At 45.1% G+C, this 16,089-nt stretch overlaps 1 protein-coding gene across 1 annotated transcript in view; it reads left to right on the forward strand.

Annotated features, from left to right (window-relative positions):
- The window catches only part of CDK5RAP2 (CDK5 regulatory subunit associated protein 2), a 211,424-nt gene that overhangs the window by 21,411 nt on the left and 173,924 nt on the right, over window positions 1-16,089 (forward strand). The window contains exon 4 of the mRNA XM_062207679.1: window positions 15,000-15,110. Within this exon, the coding sequence (XP_062063663.1) occupies window positions 15,000-15,110 (111 nt within the window). The remainder of the gene's footprint in view (window positions 1-14,999; window positions 15,111-16,089) is intronic.

The following is a 16,089-nucleotide window of genomic DNA, read 5'->3' on the forward strand; positions in this document are numbered from 1 at the left end:
AGTTGTTATAATTCCAGCTGAACAACTCGATCTGTGCTGTGAGGTCTGGGGCCTCAAACGAATGAGATTTGATTATTCCATATCGTGTATAATTAAAATACGCTCCGCTATTAAATGGTTGTTCCTGTTTTATTATAAGAGTAATAATAGCTACTGTTTATTGAGCTCTTGGTCTGAGCTGGGCACTTGAAGTGTTAAGCGCTTTATGTACATTACTTTAATATCGGAACAGCACTGTGAAATGAGGAGTTATTTCACTTTTGAAGGGCAGTTTTAAATTTTATTTCTAGATGAGAAAATTGAACAGAATATTAGAATTTTGGTTTCGCATTCTAGTGTGTGCTTTTTGAATCAGAAGGAATCCTGGAATTGAATCCCGCCTGCTTTATTCTTTGTAGGAGAAACTGGGAAACGTGGGGCACCCCTGGGCCTCAGTTTCTCCAGCTTGTAATAGAAGTGGACAGACAGGCAGGCAGGCTGCCTCTAGGAGTGGTTTGCAGCCTGGCTGCCCCAGGACCTTGGCTGGTAGAGCCAGACTGCATGTTTGTCTACTTCTGCTGGGTGAACTTGGATCAGTCACCATTTAACCTCCTTCTACTTCCGGGTCTTTTATTTTATTTTAAATTTAATTTTGGGGCAGAGTTACAGAGAGGGAGAGACAGAGAGCTCTTCTATTTGCTGGTTCGTTCCCCAAATGGCAGCTGGGGCTGGGCCAGGCCAAAAGAAGGAGCCCAGGGCTTCTTCCTGGTCCCCATGTAGGTGCAAGGGCCCAAGCACTTGGGTCATCTTCCGCTGCTTTCGCAGGTGCATTAACAGAGAGCTGGATTGGAAGTGGAGCAGCTGGGTCTGGAACCAGCGCCCATATGGGATGCCAGTGTTGCAGGCGGGAGCTTTACCTGCTGTGCTACCAGCTCCTTCCTGGTCTTTAAAATGGGCTACTTACTAGAGCTGTTAGGAAGATTATGGGAAGCTGGTGTGCCTAGCTCAGAGTACATTCCCCGTGGAACTATTTCTCCTTCTCCTTGTTAGTGTTGTACTTGTTACTGTTTTTATTATGTTTTTGATCTTGCCATGCAATTCAAATTTCCCTTGCTCAGATGTGTTCTTGATGCCCTAAGTCCTGTTTTTCTTGAAGGTGAGGGGGAACCTCTGCCAATATGTTGTAGGATTTATATTTTTTCTTTATGACTGTGGTCCTTCGGCTGCTGTTAGGTTTTTATGGCATTAATATTTTTTATTGTAGCATTTTCAAGAGCAAATTCTGAGCTGAAATTGAAATGGCCGCACTGTTCTCAGTGTCTCCCTTTCAGGTCTTTAGAAGTCACTGGAATTTTTCATTTGGCCCAAGCTGTGAAGTGAGGTCTGTAGTGGTCTGAACCTTCTGTGGGATGATCACAGGAAGTGCCCTTGGCATCTGAAGCGAATTCTGGAACCAGCGTGCATATCAAACAAGGGACAGAGTCCTCTGGATTGAAGGGAGAGCTCAGGGTTCCTCCTGTGCTAGTCTCGGCTGACTGGGATCCGAGCATCAGGAGTTGCATTTAGCCAGGGTCTTGCCAGACATAACTCCCTCTACTCAGAGTTCATCCGTTCAATAAACACTTTCAAACATGTGCCCCCTTGCCAGGCTGTCCTCTAGGGGTTTGGAGTTTGCAGTGGGTTAAGAGGAGGTCAGTCTCTCTGTCTAGAGTCTCACAATTTAATTGGGAAGATGATAGGAGGAGAATGCAGTGATGAGGTATGGACAGGGCACTGTGGGGCCAGGGAGTGGGAGCTCTGAACCTGACAGGAGGATTCAGGATGGCCTCCCCTGGAAGAGGGGTTGCCCGAGTTGGATCATCAGGAACAGGTGGGGTTGCCACAGTGAACAGCCTGGAGAGTGTCCCGGGCATAAGGGCTCACATGCGTAATGTGGAGAGGGGTGTGACAGCACGTGCTGAGGTCAGGAAGCTATATTCCCTTTGGCTGTTATGTGGCTCTGGAGGGGTCCTGAGGGGAGTGAGACTGTTGAAACAAGCAGGGGTCAGACCCTACAGGTTGTGCAGGTTCATAAATGTTGCTGCCTTGCTTGGTTTTTGTCTCCTAGATGAAAGAGAAGCAGTGATGAATTTTAATCTGGGGAGGAAAACGCCCCGTGTTGTGCTTCCAGAAGATCACCCAGGCTGGCTTCTGCCGGAAGAGGATATGGCAGGGAGTGAGGCCGGTGGGCAGGTGTGAGAGGCAAAGCTGCTGTGGTTTGAGCAGAGGGACAAAGGCAGAGCTGAGGGCATGGAATAAGTCTGAATGTCAGAGCTGGGGAGCTCTAGGATCACCTCTCCCGCCCTTTACTTGATACTTGGTGACCCAGCTGCCTACACAGGGCTGGGGGCTTACTCAGGCTTTGAACCCAGGTCTTCTGGCCTGAGAAGGCCTTTCTGTGGCCTGCCACCATGCTGTGCCTGTGACATGTGACAACCATGTGCTTCCCCTGGGTTTCTAAATTGGTAACCCACTTCTATGTCCTCACTAACTGAGGGCATTGTCCCCTGTGTGGCCTGCTGTTTGTAAGTCAGACTGTCTTGTTGGTTGTTAGGTGATGTCACAGGCCACAGGAGGCCAGGGAGGCAGTGTGTGTAATGGCTGGTGCATATCTCTGCGATTTCTTCTGAATACTAAAATCTTCCCTCTACACTTTTTTTTTTTTGAGTGAGCATGGAAGACCCTGAATGGAGTTTGGCGCATCCAGGCCAGGTGGCTGTCCTGATCAGGATGTGGAAGAGTTTGATTCTGACTCGACAGGGAATGCTGCGGATGGCTTTCCCTCTCTGTTAACACTGAAGGAGGGCAGCGCTCAGTGAACCATCATTTATATAATCTCCGACTATGGAACAGTGCACCTTGTTGCCAATTTCTCAGTGTTAACACCAAAACTGGTGGCTGGCATGGTGGTGCAGCAGGTTAAGCTGCTGCTTGTGATGCTGGTATCCCATATGGGCACCAGTTTGAGTCTTGACTGCTCCAGTTCCGATCCAGCTCCATGCTAATGTGCCTGGGAAAGCAATGGATGATGGCCCAAGTGCTTGGGAGACTGGGATGGAGTTCAGCTTGGCCCAGCCCTGGCCAGTGCGGCCATTTGGGGAGTGAATCAGCAGATGGAACATCTCCTTTCTCCTTCTCTCTCTCTCTCTCTCCCTCCCTCTCTCTCCCTCTCCCCACTCCACTCTCTGTAACTTTGCCTCTCAAATAAGTCTCTCTTTTTTTTTTTTTAAAGAGATTTTATTTTATTTATTTGAGAGACAGAGTTAGAGAGAGGGAGAGACAGAGAGAAGGGTCTTCCATCCACTGGTTCCCTCCCCAACTGGTCACAACAGCTGGAACTGTGTCTATCTGAAGCCAGGTGCTTCCTCTGGTGCCCATATGGGATGCCAGCACTGCAGGCGGCGACTTTACCTGCTATGCCACCCCGGCAGCCCTCAGAGGTTTTAAGTATAAATTACATGCAACAAACAGCAGGTCCTATAGAGTAGGATCAGTTAAGGAATTGAGAAAACTTAGTGTGTTTGAGTCTAAAGAGTCTTTTCTACCACAGCGACTGCCTCCGGATTTCTGCTCATCAATTTTCAGCTTCTGCTGGTGTTTCTGTGATGTTTCTTTGACCTTGGAATGAAATCCTGAACTTCGGGGCTGGGACTGTGGTGCAGTGGGATAAAGCCCTGGCCAGCAGCACTGGCATCCCACATGGGTGCTGTTTTGAGTCTCGGCTGCTCCACTTCCGATCCAGCTCCCTGCTAATGCACCTGGGAAAGCAGTGGAAGATGGCCCAGTCCTTGGGCTCCTGCACCCACATGGGAGACCAGGAAGAAGCTGTAAGCTCCTGGCTTTGGATCAACTTAGCTCCTGCTGTTGCTCCCATTTTGGTAGTAAACCAGTACCCTGTCTTTACCTCTCTCTGTAACTCTGACTTTCAAATAAATAAAATAAATCTTAAAAACCAAAAAACCCAGAAATGTTTAAAAGAAAAACTAAAATCCTGAACTTCTTGCTGTGGCCTACGAGGCCCTCTGCTCCGTGTCTTTCCGAGCTCAGCGTGTTCCTCTCTGCCTTGCACCCAGCCGTGCAGGCTGTTCTTTCACCACCACACCCAGCTTTCCTGGTGTCAGGACCGTCACATGTGCTTCTCCCTCTGCCTGGGACACTCTCGCTCCCTTCCTTGAATGATAGGTGCTTGGGCCTTCTGCCTCAGTTTTTTTTTTTTTTTTAATTTTTTTTTATTTTTATTTTTGACAGAGTGGACAGTGAGAGAGAGAGAGAAAGGTCTTCCTTTGCCGTTGGTTCACCCTCCAATGGCCGCTGCGGCCAGTGCACCACGCTGATCCGAAGGCAGGAGCCAGATGCTTCTCCTGGTCTCCTATGGGGTGCAGAGCCCAAGCACTTGGGCCATCCTCCACTGCACTCCCTGGCCACAGCAGAGAGCTGGCCTGGAAGAGGGGCAACCGGGACAGAATCTGGCGCCCCGACTGGGACTAGAACCTGGTGTGCCTGCGCTGCAAGGCGGAGGATTAGCCTGTTGAGCCACGGCGCCGCCCTCTGCCTCAGCTTTAATGCAGCATCATTAGAGAGGCTGTCCCTAACTCCTTTCCCTAACTCACTCTTTTCTCTTAGGAAGCATTCAGCACCCTCTTTTCTACCACGGCATTTACGACTGTCTTAACATGTGTCTCCTCTACTCATTGTCACTCAGCACTAAACTTAGCAAGATGGTAGGCACGTAACAGATATTTGTTGGTTGTGTGAGTGTGTGACCTTTTTGAGCTACTAACCCTGACAATTTATTTGCTTTATCTCAGGGGGTGCTGAGGATTCAGTAACGTGCTAGGGCAGTGCCTGGTCTACCAGGTCTTCAGCAAATGGGAGGGCAGCTGTGATGGTTGTTAATAAAGGGGCAGCAGACAGCTGCTAACAAGGGTGGGGCTGTGCAGAGCCAGAGTCTTGGGAGAGCAAGCAGTGAGGAGGGCAGGTGAGGCCGAGGGTGGGAGCGCAAGGCCGGAGAGTGAGAAGTGGGATGCGGGGCCGTGGGAGTGGTTGAGGACCAGGTGAGTGCTGCGGTTTCTCCGTTGGAGGTCTCTGCACTTCAGGCCTTGGTGCAGAGTACTCGGAGTCCAGCTTGGCTGATGGCTGGTGGCTCTTTCTGGTCAGTGTTAAAAGTACAGGGCTTCATTTGTGTAGTAGGAGGGCTTTTCACTTAGTGAGTGAACCCTCTGTGTTCCCATACCTCTGCATGTCCTGTCCGTGCCCTCCAAAAGCCTGGCCAGATGGCGGGCTGGGCAGTGTAAATTTTTACAATCTTTTTGAAGGCCATTTGGAAAGAGATTTTGATAGTCATAAAAATGAAATTACTCTTGAGCCCAGTAATCCATTTTGGGGAGATTTATCCTAGGGAAACAGCCCAATTGCAGAAGAAGCTCCACTCATGAAGGTATTTGTTGCCACACTGAGTGTAATTGTGACAAATGGGGAACAAGGGAAATTATATTTTACATCAGTTATCTCTGACTTCTTGCAGCGAGCTTGTGTTGAAGGCATTCCACCAATGAAGAGCTGAGGCTGGGGGAGATTAAGTGACTTGCCCGCGAGCTGATGTGTTTGAGAGCCTGGAGGAAGGCCCATTCAAGCCTGAGCTCCCTGGGTGGGAAGCTTGTGCACGTTCCACTGCAGTGCCCCGAGTGCAGGAATGCTCAGTAGAGAGATGGTTAGATAATTGGCTGGGACGCAGTTCAGTGCAATTCAGTGATAATGTGTAATTTTGCAACAACATGAAAAAATCCGTAAGATTTAATATTAAGTGAAAGCCATGGAATTTAACTCATTTCAAATTATACAAAAAAATCACCCACTTATATTCATGGACAGAAGCTAAAAAAGAGTTTAAAAAGAGTTGATTTCATAAGGTGGCTGCATTCCAAGTGTTTGGGGTTTGGTTTTAGAATTCTGTTACTGCTGCAGTATTGTTTGCTAATGAGTAGATATTTCCCCAGTAAGAGTTTTCTTGGTGATTTGAAGACACCAGGGAGAGTCCTGGCATCAGAAACGGATTCCGAAGGGTCCCCCTCCCCTTCCTGCCTCGCTTAGTGGCTGCTGGCAGAATTCTCTTACGTGCAGTATTGTTTGCCAGACAGCAACTGTGGGTAGCAAGAGTTCATGCTTTTTGCTATGTCTCAGTGACTCTAACAGTTTTTCTACTTTGAAAGAGGCTAAAAAAAAACTAGTGGTGGCCCAAAAGATCTGCTTATAGAGGGCTTGAGTGAGAAACGGATTCCTTTTTGAAGGACTTTTTAAAGCCGTCCTGTGCTTACTGCATGCCAGGTGCCAGCCCCTGCCAGGTGCGCCAGCTTATCCAGTTGTCACAACACTCCTGTGCGGTCACTGATTTTATCCTCATTTTACAGATGTGCCAGCTAGTGGCCCAAGGCTGTTAAATAATTCTCCCAAGGTCACATGACTCGCAAGCCTGGGGTGTGTAGTGGGTGTCACTGACCCCAGAGCCCGTGCTCTCAGCCCCCGAGGTCCAGGAGAGAAGGATGGTCTGGGCGGATGGGCTTCGGCGGCTCCTGCAGCCACTGATAACTTTGCTCTGATTTCAGTTGAGTGGGGCCAGTTGGAGTTGCACTGGTGCTTTTTTATGTTGTTGGTTTTGGTTTTCCGTCCCCTCTAGTGGCCAGGCAAGGTTTCTGATGGGGTGTGGGAGTCGGAGAAAGCCAGAGGGACTGGCCAGGGCTCCTGCCGGATCTTTCCTGGGCTGAGAGCAGCCCGGTCCAGCTTCAGAGAGCACCAGCCCATAGTCATGGCGGGCACTGCCCACTTCAGATGGCCGCAGTTCCACAGTGACAGTTGGCTTCCCAGGACCAAACTGCAGAGGGTACAGCCCTGCGTGAGTGCTTCTGCCCATGACAGTTCTAAGTCACGTTGAGGGGGTTTTATATTTTGGGCTGTTTATTCCCAGTGTATGATAGGTTGTTTTTAGTTCTTTCACTTAAAGTTGTGTGTGTTTGTGTATGTGTGTGTGTGTGTGTTTGTGTTTTCCCTTGAGCTTGTTTCTCTTATAGGGAAGAGTACACACACGAAAAAAACTCATTAAAGTAGATTGAGTTCTGAGGTCCTGAGTTGTCTCAGCCTGTCCCTGGCCATTGTGATCATTTGGGGAGTGAAGCAGTGGGTGGAAAAACTGTTTCTCTGCCTTTTAAATAAATAATAATTAAAAAAAAATTTAAAGAAGAGCTGTGTGTTAGAGAGTGACTTGGTAGGGGAGTTCTTAGAGTTGGGGACCACATTATACTGGGTAGTTAGGGAATCCTACCTGAATTTTGGTGGCCTGGTGACCAAGCTGAGGTGGAAGGGATGAGACACAGATACTCTGGCAAGTGCCCCGGGGGGAATTTGCAGGCAGACAAGGGGTTAGGACTAGAAAGAGGCCAGTGAGGCTGGTACGTTGTAGACCATGGAGAAGATGATCCCTGATGAGGCTGGGAGTGGTGGCAGGGGCCAGGTCCAACAGCACTTCGTGGCTGTGGGAGGGAGTTTTTAGTCTGAGAATGATGGGAAAAAAGTGGTGGGGTGCTTAGGCAGGGGAGTGATGTGAGACAGATTTGTCTGACTCTGAAGCCCATGGGGCTCCCATTAAATCTCACTGCCTCACAGTCTTCAACGTGTCTGCCCTTCCAGCCAGCACTGGCCCTTTTGTAACTGTTTCTGTGTTTCAGGCTAGAACATATAGGAACCATACAGCTCCCAGGCTCTCAGACATGGGTTGGGTGCAAAGACAAGTGACCAGTTGATACGGCACAGTGGGGTCACTGGAGGGGTAAGGAAAGCAGAGGGAGGGTGAGGACATTTATAAGGGGTTCCCTAGGCCAGCTCTGTGTGGCTACCCAGAGAAAACTTTGTTAGAGAAGTGATGAGAACCAGAGAAGTGGCCTTTGTGGAAAAGATGGTGCTTGTATTTCATTTTATTCATTTGGGCCTGCTTGGCGTTTGCCTGACCTTCTGAAGGCATATTTGCTTTTTGCTTTATTTTTCTTAAAAAGCTTCTTTATCTATAAATAGGACAAATGTTCTTTCAAAGGTTGCTGAGAATGTTCGCATTGTACACAATGCGAACATTCTAAGCAACCTCCATAAATATTTTATTGGTCACTGAGTAATATAATAAGGTTTCTCTTTATAGGAAGCATCTGGCAGGGTGGACTTTTTGTTTGAAAGAATGTTTTATGTGCTGTTTCCTTAAAATATTTAAAAGGTGGCTCTAATGAACCTACCAATTGTTTCTTGTTAGCCACCAAATTGAAACCTTAAGTGTTAACAAGAGAGCTAAGGCAGACAGTTCGAAGATATACTCAGTTGGAATAGGCCTGTCATTTTCTTGTATTCAGCTCTGAAAGTGTGTTTATTAAAAAGAAATTATATGCTGTTAAATTATTTTTTAAGTGTTGAACAAAATAATCAATGAGAATGCATTAGCATCCGGGTGTAGCTATTCATATCTTGCTATCTTCCATTTTAGTTTTTAAAATCAACTTTATTGAGGCATAATTTACATAAAATTAAATTCACTCCTTTTAGTTGTTGGATAAATTTTGACAAGTGTTTACTCCCTTAGAACGACTGTCAGCCACAAGTATATGATGTTTAAAATACATGTGTGCAGTTCTAGGTTCGTGTAACCATCATCACGACCAGAATGTACCACCAGATTCCCCTGTGTTGCCTCTTTGTGGTCAACCCTTCTCTTTGCCTCAGACCTCTGGCAGCTGCTGCTCTGTTTTCCACGCCTGTAATTTTGCTTTTCCCGGAATGTCATAGAAATGGAACCATGAAGTCATGTGCCCTTTCGCTCTCCCCTCAGCGTCGTGTCTGAATTCATTCATGTCGTGTGTGTCCCAGCTGCTGGGTGCTGCCCGTCGTGTGGACATGCGCTCTATCCGTTCTCCCTTGGGTTAGTCTGAGTTGCTCACCTTACATGCAGAGTCGCATGCGTTATCCCCTTGTCCTTTGAGTTGTCACGGGATCTTTACTGATAAACCCTCTCTTATTCTTAGAATGGTAGTTTGTGTTCGTTTTTCTTTGCCAGTCTTGCCAGAGGTATATCAATTTCATTGATCATTTGAAAGAACCAACTTTTAAAATTGATTTTTCTCTTTTCTATTTCATTGATTTCTACCTTTATGTTTTTTTATATCCTTCATTCTCCTTGTTTTGGATTTATTTTGCTCCTCTGGTTTCTTGAGATGGAACCTTAGATGGCTGATTTGAGACCTTCTTTTCCAAACCGTTTGTTAGTATAAATTTCCCCCTAGGCATTGACTTAACTGCATCCTGCAGACTTAGATTTATTGTATTTTCAATCTTGTTTAATTCAAAATGTCTCCTAATTTCCCTTGGAACTTCCTCTTTGTTTAGAAACGTGTTATTTCATGTCAGCATATTTGGGGATTTTCAGTTTTCTTTCTGTTACTGATTTTTGGATTAGTTCCACAATGGCTGGAGAACATAGTGTGGTCTTAGTTCCTCTGGATTCGTTAAGGTTTGTTTTATGACTCAGGATATCTTGGTGAATGGTCCTTGCTCACTTGAGTTATTGGGTAGAGCGTTGTGTGGCTGTAAATTAGGCCCTGATGCTTGATGGTGTTGTTCAGTCCTTCTGTTTTCTTGTTGACTTTTTCTGTAGGCTAAGGAGAGAGGAGTGTTGATGTCTCCAACTATAATTGTAGACTTGTACTTTTCCCCCTTTAGTTCTGTCAGCTTTTACTTTAGGAGTCTGAAGATATAATATACACATTAGGTTTGTTATGTTATTTTCATCACTACGCGATATTTTTCTTTATCCCTGATTTTTTTTGTTTGTTTGTTTTTTTGCTCTAGAGCTTATAGTTTCTGGTATTAATAGCCCCTAGCTTTTAACTAGTGTTTACATGCTATATCTTTTTCTATTCTTTTACTCTTATCTCACCTCTTATATTTAAAGTGAGTTTCTTATATGTAGCATTTAGTTGTTTTTTTTTTTAATTTTTAAAAAAGATTTATTTATTTATTTATTTGAAAGTCAGAGAAGGAGAGGCAGAGAGAGAGAGAGAGATCTTCTATCTGCTGGTTCACTCCCTGGTTGGCCACAATAGCTAGAGCTGCACCGATCTGAAGCCAGGAGCCAGGAGCTTCTTCTGGGTCTCCCATGTGGGTGCAGGGGCCCAAGGAGTTGGGCCATCTTCTACTGCTTTCCCAGGCTATAGCAGAGAGCTGGATTGAGCAGCCAGGACTCGAACCAGTGCCCATAAAGGATGCCAGCACTAAAGGTGGTGGCTTTACCCACTATGCCACAGTGCCAGCCCCTAAACTTTTTAAAAAAGATTTTATTTATTTATTTGGGAGGTGAAGTTACAGACAGAGAGAGAAATCTTCTATCCGCTGTTTCATTCCCCAAATGGCTTCAATGGCTGGAGCTAGGCTAATCTTAAGCCAGGAGCCAGGAGCTTCTTCCAGGTCTCACACATGGGTGCAGAGGCCCAAGCACTTGGACCATCTTCTACTGCTTTCCCAGGCCATAAACAGAGATCTGGATCAGAAGAGGAGCAGCCAGGACACGAACTGGTACCCATATGGGATGTTGGCTCACAGGCAGAGTCTTAGCCTACTATGCCACAGCACCAGATCTGTAGTTGGCTTTTTAAAAATTCATTGTATTTTGTGTATTTTTCCATTTCCATTTAACATATATCAAAATGTTTGATTTAGACCCACCATTTTCTTACTTATTTTCTATTTTTACTTCTGCTTTCCATTCTTCTTCTTCCCCTTTCAAACCTCTCTTAGATTATTTGAATTATTTTTATAAATTTATTTGTTTTTGAGCATATCTCTTTGTATAGGTTATTTTAAAAAAACATGAAAAGCATTTTTTGATTGCTTTAGAGATTATTGTAGGTATGTGTTTAACTTTTTCTTCACCATAAGTAAAATGTAAAAATGTTACCATTGTTTATTATCTTTTAATATACATGTTATCAATGTAGATTAAAAACTTGACCAGGCTGTGTTACAACTTTGCTTTCAACTATGATCCCTATTTTAAAGAATTGTGGATTTTTCAGTTGAATTGCTTGTCTAGTTATCTCAGTATTCACCGTGAGGTTTTCTCTTCCTTCATTTCTGAAGTTTCATGTTTCCCTCCGGTATCATTTCCCTTTGGTTTCTGGAGCTTCCTTTATCATTTCTTTGAGAGATGGTCTATTGGCATGAGTTCATTTACTTTTCCTTTATTTGAGAGTGTCTGTATTTTACTTTTGTTCCTCAAGAATAATTTTAGTGGCTATAGACTCTAGTACAGCAGTTTCTTTCGGCAGTTAATAATTATGTTTCACTTCTTCTGGCCTCTGTAATTTTCCTTGTTTGTTTGTATTTATTTATTTATTTATTGGAGAGGCAGAGAAAGAATGAGAGCTCCCATTTGCTGGTTCACTCCCCAGATGCCTTCGGTGGCTAGGGCCAGGCCGAGGCTAAAGTCAGGAGCGGGGACTCAGTCCAGTTCTTCTATGTGGGTGGCAGGAATCGACTGTGGGCATCATCTTCTGCCTCCAGGATGTGCGTTCAGCAGAGAACTAGAATTAGGAGCAGAGCCGGGGCTTGGACCCAGGCATGGAGGAGGCAGGTGTCCCCGCTGGCATCCTAACCGCTGTACCAAGTGCCTGCCCTTACTGTGTTCTCTTTAAGTTCACTCCATGTTTTGAGCTTATCCAGTCCACTTGTATTTGGTTATTGTACTTTTCAGTTTTAAAATCTCTGTGTGTTTTTTTAATATCTTTGTTTCTTTGCTGGAATTTTCTATCTTCCCATTCATTTTTTTTTTTTTTAAAGATTTGTTTATTTATTTGAAAGGCAGAGCAGCCGGGACTGGACTGGCACCCATATGGGATGCTGGCACTGCAGGCTGCAGCTTTACCTGCTACGTCACAACGCTGGCTCCTGTTCCTACTCATTTGAAGACTGGCCATCCTTAAGTCTTGCAGCATAGTTGTATGTATTGCAGATATCTTAATCACTCAATTTTTATCCTGTTACAGTTGAGTCAATTTATTTCCTTTCATAAGAACCTTTAAGATTAGTTCTATTATCTTTTTTTTTTTTTTTTTAAAGTAGAGGAAGAAACAGACTCAAAGAGGTAGCAGTTCTAGGATTGCACGTGAGAGAAAGTGTTAAAATCAAACTTACTGTTGTTTCTGAGGTCTCTGGTCTTTCTGTCTTACCGCTGAAGACTGAGCTTGCGTGGTGGTGACTTTGAGAACGGAAAGGGAATGACAGATGCATGCCACACCGTGTCTTCACAATTCAAATAGCCTTAAAGGATGCATTCCTCAATTACTACTTTAAATTTATTTTATCTTTTTATTAGAAAATTTATACGGTGCACATTTCAGAAGGGAAAGCAGGTATGCCGCATACTTTCTGATGCATATCGTGACACCAGCACGTGAGCATGTGTTCCTAGGCCCTGCCCTTTCTGAACTATCATTGTTTATTATGGTCATCACTCAGTGCAGTGGATCCCCAAAGCTTATTCTTTCCAGCTGAAACTTTGGACCCTTTGTCCAGCATCGCCCATTTTTCCACCCTTTCCCCCTCCCTTGGCCTTTGTTAGGATGATAACCAGCCTTAGATAATGTTCTGAACCACAGTGTTTTAATTTAACAGTTCCTCTTAGAGATAATTTCCTACGAGTACACAAAACGGTCTCTTTTTTTATGAGTCCAAGATATTTCATTGAGTGGGCAGGCATACTCTGTGGACCAGTTGACTTTTAAGAATTTAAATTAAACATGGGCTGTTTGATTTTAAAAGCTCTTAAAATTGTCATATACCATACACAAAAAAATCATGTGTAAATGCTCTAATGAATTTAATAAGAAAGAATGAACTCCGTAGCTTTTGACCAGGAACAAGACGTGGAACATTTTGTGGCTCCTCCCAAACACTGTCCACTTTCCCTCCCCAGGGTAACCATCGCCTGGATTCATTTAAAGTTCTCCCTAGACTGTGCCTCTGTCATTCTCTTTGCAGTGGTGCTGTGGAGGGGCAGTCTTCTTTTCACAAGGCAGAGACTCAAAGATATGTGAAGCAGAGAGAACTTGGGGGGATGGTGGTAGGATTTGGAAACACATTGAGCTTTTGAAACATGTGTTAGGAGAATGCTTTAGTGTGTAGGCAGCATCTGTTCATGGTGTTAGGTTAGCCTGCTCAGAAAAGCTTGCTTGATGAAGCAAAGCAAAACACTGGGTATTTTCCATAGGCCTGAGGGCAGAGTCTGGTCCCTGGAGTCAGACAGCAAGATAGGAATCTTGGGTCTTTACCCTGTGTGTAGCAGTGTTGTTTTAAGGACCCAGATATATAGGTTCATGATCTAGATCAGTGCTTGGTTATGTAGTCGGTTCCCAGTAACTACCAGTTCTCTAATATTCCTGTTACCCATCCACTTTTTGATTTTCACAAATTTGAAACCTATGGAAAAGTTGCAAAACAGTACAACAAACATCCATGCACTCTTCATCTAGATTCTCCAACTCATATTTTTCTACATTAGCTTGATCTCTGTTCCCCTCCCTCCCTACTCATTACAGTCATTGCATTTATCCTAACAGAGCACCCTTAAGTTCTTCAGCATGTCACAATCGCAGTGTTGTAATCTAATATAACTTTGTTATTCAAATTTTCCCAGTTGTCATGGAGAATTATTATTATTATTATTTTTTTTAATTTGAGATTCCATTGCACTTAGTGGTCAGGCCTCTTTAACCTCCATTTAGTTGACTATTTTTGCCTTAAGATTTTCATTAAGATTTTTGAATAGTTCAGGCCTGTTGTGGTGCGGAATGCCTTCAATCTAAATTTGTCTGATTGAGTCCTCTTGACTAGCCACGGGCTAACAGTTGTGGACAGCAGCTCTTCAGGTGGAGTGGTTTCCCCTGTAGGATTTATGTCAGATTACTTTCAGGAAGCCCTTGGCGTCACTTTCTTCGGTCAGTGGGGATAACAGTGTATTCTCATGATGAGTGTGGTATTTGCAAGTTCTCCACATTGTAAAGGTGCCTTTTCCTTTTGTAATTAAGAAGCTGTGGTGTGATATCTTGAAGCCGTGAACAGAGGTTCTCCCATGATTTTCGTGTAATGCTACCAGTATTGATGAGTCTTGCTCAGATAGTTGTGATGCAGAGGCTGTGAAATGGGGGTTTTCTCTTCCATTACTCTTCTAGGTTTATTAACTTTATTTTTAAATTTTTGGTAAAGCAGCAATTTCCCTCTTTCGTTCCTTTTCTTTCTTTTTTTTTTTTTGACAGGCAGAGTGGACAGTGAGAGAGAGAGACAGAGAGAAAGGTCTTCCTTTTGCCGTTGGTTCACCCTCCAATGGCCGCCACAGCTGGCGTGCTGCGGCTGGCGCACCGCGCTGATCCGATGGCAGGAGCCAGGTACTTCTCCTGGTCTCCCATGGGGTGCAGGGCCCAAGGACTTGGGCCATCCTCCACTGCACTCCCTGGCCACAGCAGAGAGCTGGCCTGGAAGAGGGGCAACCGGGACAGGATCGGTGCCCCGACCGGGACTAGAACCCGGTATGTGTGCCGGCGCCGCAAGGCGGAGGATTAGCCTAGTGAGCCGTGGCGCCGGCCATCCTTTTCTTTCTTTACTTCTTCACTTATTATCAGTGTGAACTCATGGATTCTTCTTCCTTCATTCATTATTCATTCCTGTCATTATTCATTTTGATGCTGAAATTGTCCCGAGTCTGCTGAGTGACTCAGTAACTACTTGATTCTTCTGGAGCGGTGCAGTTGTGGCACAGGGAAGTGCTCTGCAGGATTGAACACTTGAATCCATCTGGTGTCCTGGGAAGCTGTGGGCATTCGTATAGGTCCTGCCTGTTGGACCCTCTGCTTTTTGTTGTTGTTGTTGTTCACTTAAATATCACTTCTGTGCTTGTTTGCCAGCAAATCACTGAATTGAAGAAAGAAAACTTTAACCTAAAACTCCGCATCTATTTCCTCGAGGAAAGAATGCAGCAGGAATTTGATGGCCCCACAGAGCACATCTACAAAACTGTGAGTAGCCCACTTCTCACTGCTGCCCTGTGTATTTTCCTATAGACGTCCCAAGCAGAAATTTGATTAGTATTTGTTCTCAGATTTAGTGTGATTGGTTAGACCTGCTTTCACTTAGTTTGCTGTATGATGAGGAGCATAAAGATACAAGGATGACCTTAATATTAAGCTAAGAGGTACGTGATTGACTTTTTTAATAAAGATTATTTACTTATTTATTTATTGACAGGTAGAGTTTATTATTTATTTATTTATTTATTGACAGGTGAGAGAGAGAGAGACAGAGAGAAAGGTCTTTTTTCCATTGGTTCACCCCCCAAATGGCTGCCATGGCCGGCGCGCTGCGCTGATCCGAAGCCAGGAGCCAGGCACTTCCTCCTGGTCTCCCACACGGGTGCAGGGCCCAAGGACTTGGGCCATCCTCCACTGCCTTCCCAGGCTACAGCAGAGAGCTGGACTGGAATTGGAGCAGCTGGGACAGAACTGGTGCCCCAACTGGGACAGAACTGGTGCCCCAACTGGGACTAGAACCCCGGGTGCCGGCGTTGCAGGCGGAGGAGTAGCCTAGTGAGCCGTATAAAGATTTATTTATTTCTTTGAAAGGCAGAGTTACAGAGAGGCAGAGGCAGAGGCAGAGAGAGAGAGAGAGAAAGGTCTTATATTTGCTGGCTTACTCCCCAGATGGCCACAACGGCTAGAGCTGTGCCGATCTGAAGCCAAGAGCTTCCTTCAGGTCTCCCACGTGGGCGCAGGGGCCCAAGGATTTGGGCCATCTTCTACTGCTTTCCCAGGCCAGAGCAGAGAGTTGGATCAGAAGTGGAGCAGCTGGTACTCAAACCGGTGCCTATATGGGGCCACATGATTCACTTTTAAAGAAGTCTTTTATACTCTTGAAATTCAGAATTGTGATCTGCTATCCCAGTTGCTTTTTAATAATTATTTAGAAGCAGCCAGTGGAATGGCTTTGGAACTGAATCCT

This window comes from Lepus europaeus, chromosome 12, assembly GCF_033115175.1.
Source record: "Lepus europaeus isolate LE1 chromosome 12, mLepTim1.pri, whole genome shotgun sequence".
Classification (NCBI taxonomy): Eukaryota; Metazoa; Chordata; class Mammalia; order Lagomorpha; family Leporidae; genus Lepus; species Lepus europaeus.